Genomic DNA, 10091 nt, shown 5'->3' on the forward strand with positions numbered 1-10091 from the left:
TTCATCCCTGCCAATGCCTGGGCTATATAAATGTCTGTCTTAAAATTAAATCAACCCACTATATCGGCATTCACTCTTATTGGTCATTATCTGATGCTAAATAAAAAGCAATCTATGTAAATTTGTTCTGATAGCTTGTTTTTATTTATTTATCTATTTAGCCGCCCAACTCCAATGGACTTCAATGTTCCATGTTCCGAAGCAAACCCATACATTCAAGGCAGTAGTGGGTTCCACTTACCTTTGCTACCGGTTCAGAACTGTGAGCGTGCACATGCGCTTGCTTCGCTCGCGCACGGCACTTCTGCACATGCACAGAACGTTCTGCGCATGCGCAAAGAATCTGTGATGATGTCGGGGTGGGTGGGCGGAGCCTCCCGCCACCGCCACTACCAGTTCGCCCGAATTGGGGCGAACCAGTAGAAACCCACCACTGATTCAAGGTTATTTTGAAACTGCAAAGACTTAAACTGAAATTTCCTCCATCCATAGTCACCTTACAATTGAACCATTGCAACATGTTGTACGTTGGTCTGTCCCCTGAAGACCACGCAGAAGCTTCAGTTGGTCTAGCAGCAGTGGGGGAGATAGTTATGGGCACAACTTGTTTTGGCCATGTAATACCACTACTCCATGGGTTGCACCAGATTCCAAATAACTTCTGGGTGCAATTCAAGGTGCTGGTTGAGTTGATTTGTTCCACCATAAAAATAAAATAGCCTCAATCATGTTTGACTCTTTATGACTACATGAACAGTTTTCTACATGAACATAGTTTTCTCACTATTAAAGAGTTTTTTCATCATCATCTTCTGAATTGTTTGCTTGTTAGCGTCTAAACAGACAAAAATCCTCTACACCATCAGCCTCTCTAGATTCTTAGCTAGAGTTCCCAACTTCCATTGCAAACAATCCTGAGAATTATTTTCTCCTAGCAAATATGAGTATGTGATATATATTTGTTGCACATATGAAATATCAAACAAAGGCCACACTCTAAACAGAAGCCATAGCCAAAGCAAAATAAATAAATAAATGTATATTAATTGCTAATAAAACAAAGCAAATTTAATTGGAAAGTAAAGTTGATATCCATATGCGTATTCAAGTACAAACCATTCTACCACACATACATTTTTCACTGTTGCATACACACACATACACCGCAGACTCATAAACACCGAAAGATTGCTGAAATCTGGGCCCAGTCAGGAAGCATAAACCAATGCAAGCTTATTTTGTAATAAATCCCCTTAATTCCAATGGGACTTGAATAAGATCCTATTAAAATTCTCCCTTGAGCTGAGTAGTCTATGTCGATATTATATTCTTGGCAGCAAAACTGAGTGGTTTTGCTGCTGAAATGCTGGTGTGTTTTTGGCTGGGGAAAGATTTTCTTCCATATAAACTGAAGTGAAAACTAGAGAAGAGATTCTTGAGATACTGCATTGTTGTTGTTGTTTTCTGTTTGCTGCACAAAGGATACAATTCAATTAGGTCTTTTATGCAAGCAAACCAAGGAATGTTTACAACTAAGTCCCTCTGGGTTCAGATCAGTACACTAAGACATCAGATTAAGGAAGAACTTAATGATGCAAAGGAATTTCTTTTGAAAATGCAATTTTCTGTTCAGAATATGTTGTCTTAAACTGGTGCATGGTATATTTGGTTTTGGCTTAACACAAGAATTCATCCATTAAGCTTGTAAATCATGGTTTATGTCTTAGCATAAGTGAATTAGGCCACTATGGCTTGTTAAATTTTTACCATAATCTCTGAATCAAAAGTTTACATACCCTCTTCAAATGCTAATGAAGGTTCTGAAAAATTGAGCTTGCTTCCTTTGAAACATCTTCAGATTGTTCCAGAAGGCATAAGAATTCGTCACTGGATAGACTGATATTTTGTAGTATCCCATTTAGTATTTTAGTAGTGTAATATGAAGATGGGAAAGGGGTAAAAAAAAGCTAAGCTTTTAGGAAAAAGAGCAAACCACTTGCTCTCTCTTAGAAATTCTTGAAAGCAGATGCCTAAGAACATTTCACTTCAGCATGTCTTCTGGGACCTTGTTTCCAAATTTTGTAAGTTACACATATTGCAATTAAAGTAATGCTTAAAGCAGGTTAAAAAGAGCCCTACTGATGCTCAGAACAGATTCAATGTTGTAAATGATCACAGATGTCGTTCCCATCAACCCAGACATACCACTGGAAAACAAATTCTGGTCAATTTCTAATTTCTACCATTAATACCACTAATTATATGTTTCTTAAAAAAAGGCCCGAGATTCAGGATTTAGAGAGGAAATCTTGTTCATCATAATCCACTCCTTTCAATTAAGGCCATAACAGTAAAACCAACAGCAGAATTGCTAGACCAAATGATAACATTACAAATTGCTCCTTTTAAACAATTTGCCAGCTGTAAAGGCCAGCCAACCAGCTTTTAGAATGCAGTATGAAAATGATAGAAGAGACTTCTCATTTTAGCTACCTTTTATTTCTTTTCTTCTATTGCTGTCAGCAAGACTGTCTGTGGTTTTTTAATGTATCTTTCAGATGCCCATATACACATTAATTCTGCTACCATGTCAATTTTATTCCATAAAGGACTTGCATAAAAATATAAACATAGCATCCACCTTGGGATCACCTGATTCGTCAGCCAAAGTAAAAACTACCAAGGTATCTTTAAATCTGAGAGACATCGGCTTGTGAATGACAGTAATTGTTCAACTATCCCAAATCAATGAGTCTGGAAGTAATGGATTTATAAAACCAAAGCCCTCTTTGGAGTATTTAATTTTTTTCCCCTTTATTATGCAGAAAAATCTACTAAGAAAAGTAAAAGAATAATGATGTGCAGAATTAAAATCAGACTCTCGGGGAGAAGAAATATAAACCAGTATTACTTCTCATCCTGAGAGATTAAAAAGAGAGTTCATGCTTTCAGCCACAAAAATGTGTTATGTAGTACAGATTTGAAAAACTTCCCACTGTACATTTTTATGAAGGACTTCTAAAAGATTTAAGTACTATTTGACCTGATAGAGACTCCAGCATCATAAGCAGCACAATGTGTCTCTGCTAATTATTGTGAACTTGATTGCAAGTACTCAGTCTGTATTTAAAATAGGAATCTGAACGTTAATTCTTCAATGAAACTGTCACAGATATTTTGTTCACTTTGCAACAAGTAGGTTGAAGAATATTGATTCATTAGTTGCTACTGATTGGTTGGGTTTCTTCCAGTCATTTTTAAAAAGTTCTTTTTTTTTAAATGGATCTAATGTTTTGCCATAGATACTGCATACTAATGATCCAATTGATGAACACAGATTTGTATTTCCATTGACACCCTTCAAATCCTGAAATCCTGAAATAGCAAAGCCTATTTTAAACCTTTGCATGGCCCTATTTTCTTGTAATTTCAGAACAGGGGGAAAATGATTTTGAATTCCAGATGTAAAAATGCATTTGCTTAGAGGAGGATCTTTGGGATTAGCTGGCAAAATCTACATAATTAGTTGGCCAACAATTCATAAGGGAGAAGACAAAAATCTAGCAATATTCTCTCAATGCATTGTTATAACCAATTGATAAAAAAAGTTGGGCTTGGAGTTAAATCCTGAATCACCTGAAAAGGGGATTCCTATCAAGTTTTTTAATCCAAGGTTGAAAATTTGTGGTCTTTCATGCTTTCAGCTTCTATGGACATCAACAATATGGTCAATGGATAAGAAAGGTTGGAATCAAATAAGTCTCATTCCTCCTTATTATCAACACACTGTAGATAACCTACTCTAATCAAGCAACATCCAAAGGGCACAGATTCCATACCTCTCCTTTAACAGGTGTTTGGTAATTATAACATTTTGTAAGAAAAGACCTGATTGTTTTCACACCTACTTTTTTCTGTGACCTTTATTAAAATTGAAACTATTTGGACAAATAAATGATCACAAAATGAATCTGTTTGAATGTTTTTTCCATTTTATTTCAATTCTGCCATCTATTTTTTTGGCTGGATGATCAACTAATTACATATTCTTACAGGTGACCTTTGGGAGAGCGGCTTAATGGAAAACAGTGCTCCATCCAAAATCTCACAGGCAACCTATTCTTCAGAGAAGCATATGAAGCCCATTACCTAAATCAAGAGATAAATCTAGATTGTGAGCACAATGGGTGTCTGATGCTGATGATTTTGCTGTTAAACGAAGAGCAGCTGTAATTTTACAATCCATATTTTAATGTCATAAACACACATACGTGCAACACAAGAATGAGTTAACATTATAGTGTTTACTATAAACAATATTATCACACACACACAAAATGAATATAAATTGGGTATAAGGGAACACAACCCTTATGAATGCCCTAAATAATGCATTTCTTTTGACTCATATATATTGCAGTACACTTATATAACATACAGATAACATCTACATTTAGAAATAGAAACAAGGCTATATCAGCATTCTTCAGTAGAGGATTTAAGGCCTTTCCAAATACAATTAGAAACTGCATTCTTTCAGGAGCACTCCAGCATTTTATATAACTATAAAAACAGCAAATATCCTCTACTGAAGATCCAATCCTGTCTGTATGTCCGTCTAAGGAAGCCCTTCTGAATTCAACTGAGCTTATTGCTTAATAGATGTGTATAGAATTGCACTGGATTCCATACACTCTTATTCCATACATCCCTTTAAAACAGGTACTGGGGCAGTGGTGAAATCCACATTTTTTTACTACCGGTTCTGTGGGTGTGGCTTGGTGGGCGTGGCTTGGTGGGTGTGGCAGGGGAAGGATACTGCAAAATCTCCATTCCCACTCTACTCCAGGGGAAGGATATTGCAAAATCCCCATTCCCTCCCCACTCCTGGGGAAAGGATATTGCAAAATCTCCATTCCCACCCTACTCTGGGGCCAGCCAGTGGTGGCATTTGCCAGTTCTCCGAACTACTCAAAATTTCCGCTACCGGTTCTCCAGAACCTGTTAGAACCTGCTGGATTTCACCTCTATACTGGGGTAACTGTGAGACCATATGGGTCCAGGAGCAATGAAAGAAAGGCTCAGATGCTTTACATGTAACAGCGGGAAGCAACCCACTTCTGGATCCAAATGAGTTTGACAAAATATGAAGCATCTGTCTTTCCACAGAATGTATGGGGTGCTGAGGAGCTTTTCATCTTGGTATGGAGCAGATCCATGCCAAATGGCTGTATTTCCCCCTCCCCTGCATGTCATTAACATGCATAGTGACATAATTTCAGACAATTTTCTGTAGCTTCTCACTGTTGTGTGTACAGCATCTGACACAATAATCCTGGCTTCCAAGACACCAGTATCAATGCTTGTTGAAAGACACACCTAGAAAGAGCTAGCTGCCTATCTACTTTATTTAAGTGTGTGTGTATGTGTGTGTGTGTGTGTGTGTGTGTGAGATATATTACACATCTGATATTCTTTTCAAAACCAAGGCATCATTGCAGCATTGATGTTTTTCGCACCATACCTGACTTCCAGATGCTCCTCAAGGTTATCTTCAAAAATCACTTTTCATATTTAACCATACTTGCAAATAATGGAAAAAATCACACTGTAGTTCTATCCTAAAAACACATGTCCTTCTTGTTTAGAAAAGATACGTCTGCCAAGGAGACTTTAAATCTGATTCCTACATTGTGCAGGTATTCAGTGTTCACCTCCTATTCTGGCACTAGGATTCCATGTTGTAACTTTATAGCAGTTATCACATTATCTAAAGAGGAAAACCAATTATCTGCACTCCCATAAATCTACATTTCATAGAAGAATTTCATGAAAGTTCATTGAAGAATATAAACCTAGGATGCATTAGCCTCTGGCATTAATCCATTCGGCAGTTTCTGCCTGCCCCAAACTAATGCCAGCTCATTTTAAAGGGAAGACACTCTCTGGAAAATTAAAAGATCTTAGATCCCCCTTACCTGGGAGAAGTTCAGCCCATTCAGAGGGTGGCATTGCTCTTCTACTCTCTCCACAGCTCCTGTGCCTTTCTTCATCCTTTCAGCCTCTTGAGCCAGGTGGAGGTCCAACACTGGCACTCCTCGTGAACGGACGTCCGTCTCAGTCAAGGAATTGACCATCAGCATTACCCAGACGGGCCTCTTGCGTTCCCAATTTCCAGCAATGGCATTGAAAAGGTAATCAGCGTAAAGGCCTTTGCCCCTTTGATCTGGAGTCATCCAGTGAGGCAGCATCAACCTGACATACTCAAGATGGCGTTTGAGGCGATGGTAAAGATCCCGGGGAAGCACATCCTGTAAATTCTCTCCACGAGGAAGCAACTGACAGTTGGCCAGGCCTGAGATAGTGGAAGGGTTTGTGAGATCCAATTCAAAATACACGCTGGAGCTGGCTTGAAAAGCAGCTTTGGAATTCTCAGGAACAAAATCCCACACCCGTGTATAAGGCACATGGATGGTGCCAAATAAGTAGGCAGGAGGATCTCTCCGGATTGTCCAGAGGAAAGAGTTTAGGTCTCTTTGCTAAAGCAAAAGAAATCAGAAAGGAAACTAATCAGCATCAGGGACTGTGCTGTGACCAAGATATTTAAGGCCAGCAAAAAGAAGAAGTAAATGACGCAGAGAAGAAATGCAGGTGTATACTGTGATTATCACCTATTTTGGAATTGTTTGAAGACTATTGTTTCACATAATAATCTCTCTGATACTAACCTACGAGATAATGAAGCAATATCTATTGATATTACATACGCTAGAACAATTCTACTGAATTCAATAAAGATTTTAGCAAATGCAAAACATATCTGTTGCAGAGAAAGATTCAGATTTAAGTCACTTAACAGATATATACTGCTCAAAAAAATAAAGGGAACACAAGCAGAAGACATCCGAGATCTGAATGAATGAAATAGCCTTATTAAATACTTTGTTCTTTACATACAGTAGTTTATACACTGCTAAACAACTAAAGGGAACACAAAACTACTGTATGTAATGAACAAAGTATTTAATAAGGCTATTTCATTCATTCAGATCTCGGATGTCTTCTGCTTGTCTTCCCTTTATTTTTTTTGAGCAGTGTATTATGCCTTAACATCTAAGTGACTGTCCTTTGAGTTGAAGAGAGCTATAACAACGGAATAGGTTACTGTTCTTGATGTTCTCTGAGCTTGCACTGATGATGTTACTAGTTTGGGTAATGAAATGTCTGCAAGAAAACAACCAAGCTCAGAGAGCACCGAGGACTCCTCATTTCAACTCTGTGCTACAAATATTCTCCTTTATAGGTTACTGAACTTTAAACAGCCTTCTTGTATGGAAGAAATACATTAATACAAGCAAGAATTTGTTCATTGTTATATATGTATATTTTTGGACAGAACATATACATTAAACACACACACACACACATATATAGGTCTTTGGTTGTTTGGGTTTTCTCCCGCGTAAAATTGGAAGTGTCTTGGCGACATCGCCAAGACACTTCCAATTTTACGCGAGAGAAAACCCGAATAACCAAAGACCTACATACAAACACCCGCGAAAACCTCAGAAAACATATATATATACACACACACAGCTGCACTCAGTGGAATAGATTTATCTTCTTTCTTTATCTAAGCAGGCATCATCCTTAAGATCATCTATTTGGGTCATTTATCCTTGCATTTGATCAGGCCAGAAATATATACTTAAGAGACACCTTGTAATAATTCTTTTATCCAGTCTGCATGGGCTCACTATGCAGAGAAATTCTGCAAATCCTTAACCATTTGTCTCAGAGAGCCATAATTTGTCAGTAATACATACTAATTTTATGCCGCCTCTACTCCTGTCAGAAGCAAGTCTTTTGATCCTAAATTGGAAGCAAGTGTGTAGTTCCACTGGCTTTCATATAACCTGAAGCAGCAGATGATACAGGTAATAATCACAGTGCTTCTAAACGTCAAGACCATCCATTCACATGAGCTTTTGCACTGAGATGCCCCAAATCTACTTATCTACTAGCTACAGCCTAGCCTAAATACAACTCGGAGGTAGCTTAGGCTGAGAGACTACAGTACAGGTGGCCCAAATCTTTTAATAAGGGACATGGCAGGGTGAAGACCGGTCCTAGTTTGGCACTATAATTTATTTAAATGAGCTGCAGTTTGAGAAATGTGAATAGGTGGCATTATGCTGTACATTATGCTACCTTTATTTTACTAAACTATACATCGCCCGTGAAAACCCTGTTTAAATAAAAACAAATTATGGAGTATAGAAAAGTTAACCAAAGGACCCTAAGAGTTATTAGCTTTGCTTCTGCTGAATAAGAGTAGCAACACATATAGAGGTATAATGATACCCATATTGTTAACTATCTGGCTATGGCCTAAACTTTTTTCAGAAGATGCCTGAAAAAAGATGGGAAGGGCTCCAGTGTTGGCAAGCAGAGGCGGTTAGCCTATCTGGTAGTAAAAGTCTACGACTTGACTACAGGATTGCTACCGTTTACTAGTCAAGCAGTCCAATGTGCTGGACGCTGCCTAAGGGGCAGAAGCTGAAGTCTTGTCTTCTTATCAAGTTGACCATTTACGTCTACTCTTTCCAGTCCTTGTTCTCCTGCCAAAGGCAGCGCTCCCCAGAGAGCCCAGCCAGGCCACCTGAGATGGGATGTTGGAGATGCCATAGCCGCCAGGATGACCTCCCTTCGGATCTTAAGGGCCCAAATTTCGGGAAAGGCCAAGCTTTCTGGATCCTGCGGGGCTCTTGGGAAGGAAGCGCCTGGCTGATGGGGTGCTCTTCGGGGATCATCCCAGGAGATCCCAAAAGATACCCGCACGTGGCGCTGCCCAGGTTCTGCTTACTTGCAATCCCCGCCACCCACACCTCCTCCATCGCGTGCACCTCTCCTCTCTCCACTCCGTCCCTCCCTCGCCCAGCTCACCGATCGGGGCAGCTCACATCGCCTTGGGTCCATTTGCTGCCGCCTCCTGGGCTCGGGTCGAGCCGACGCCGGCAGGGCCCCCCCGAGCACAGCAACGCATATCAGCGCCAGGTGGGGCTGCATCCTCTTCTTCCCCAGGGACCCGCCTTTGCCGGCTGTTTTAAGAGTAACTCTTCGCCGGTCGGATCGCCTCGGGTGTCTCGATCCCAGCCGGCCAATGTCCCGTCCGCATCTGACAAGTGCAAAAAAAAAAAAGCGAGAGTTCGCATCCGCTGCCCTGGTTGGCGGGACGGTGAGGGGGGGGGAGGAGGAGGGGAGGGGAAGGGGCCGTGTTAAATGGTCCCGCAAGGATGGTTCGCGGACCCTCGGCGGCACTGATCCCGAGCCTCCGCCATGCTCGGGAGCTGAGGGTGGGTGGGGGGCGAATGCAACTCTTCAGAGGAGAATCGTTTTATGCTGGCCGAGAGTTACTGAGGGTTTGCCCCGTCTTCTATTTTCCCCTTGGCGCTTAGAAGGAAAGAGGTGGGAAAAGAAAGTGATTTCTCTCTCTCTCTCTCTCTCTCTCTCTCTCCCTGAGAAGGGGGGGTGGGGGGCGGCGGAGGTAGCGGGGATCCGAGTTTTTCGATGGCGATAGATGTAGGGGAATGCTATTTGAACAGGCACGGGAAGGCGGGCACTACTGTGGATGTCATCATGTCGGTTTCACACACGCACGCTCACACAGCTAGGAAAAGCCAGGAGGCGGGGAGGCGGGGGGGTGGGGTGGGGTGGGGTGGGGTGGCGAACCACCACACTCTCATCACTTTACCGCGACTTCCAAAAACTTTTCCAAACTTTTTCTTTTCCATCCCGCGTGTGAAAGGCAAGCAAGGTACAAGTGCCGCCGCCAGATGGCGCTTGGCTCACAAATAAAGCTCAGCCGGCTCTCAAAAGGAGGGGAGGGGAGTCTTCCTCGCTCCCACTTAAAAAAATAATAATAATAATAGGAAGGAAGGAAGGAAGGAAGCAAGCAAGCAAGCAAGCAAGCAAGCAAGCAAGCAAGCGCGGGAAGGGACGCCGTTCGAGACACAAACGATCAAAGGACTAATTCAAACATTTCCTAGTCTCAAGTGCACCTTCTCTTTTTCTGAAAAGCTATTGTATGG

The 10091-nt window shown here is 41.0% G+C and overlaps 1 protein-coding gene across 1 annotated transcript in view; it reads right to left on the reverse strand.

The window, feature by feature from the left end:
• The window catches only part of TRABD2B (TraB domain containing 2B), a 248560-nt gene extending 238896 nt beyond the window's left edge, over nt 1–9664 (reverse strand). The window contains exons 1-2 of the mRNA XM_060689906.2: nt 8947–9664; nt 5979–6539 (exon numbers count right to left, since the gene is read on the reverse strand). Coding sequence (XP_060545889.2) covers nt 5979–6539; nt 8947–9069 — 684 coding nt within the window. The 5' untranslated portion in view covers nt 9070–9664. The remainder of the gene's footprint in view (nt 1–5978; nt 6540–8946) is intronic.
• Nucleotides 9665–10091: the final 427 nt, after the last annotated feature.

Source organism: Pantherophis guttatus, chromosome 3 (assembly GCF_059756535.1).
Source record: "Pantherophis guttatus breed Tessera chromosome 3, ASM5975653v1, whole genome shotgun sequence".
NCBI classification, from domain to species: Eukaryota; Metazoa; Chordata; class Lepidosauria; order Squamata; family Colubridae; genus Pantherophis; species Pantherophis guttatus.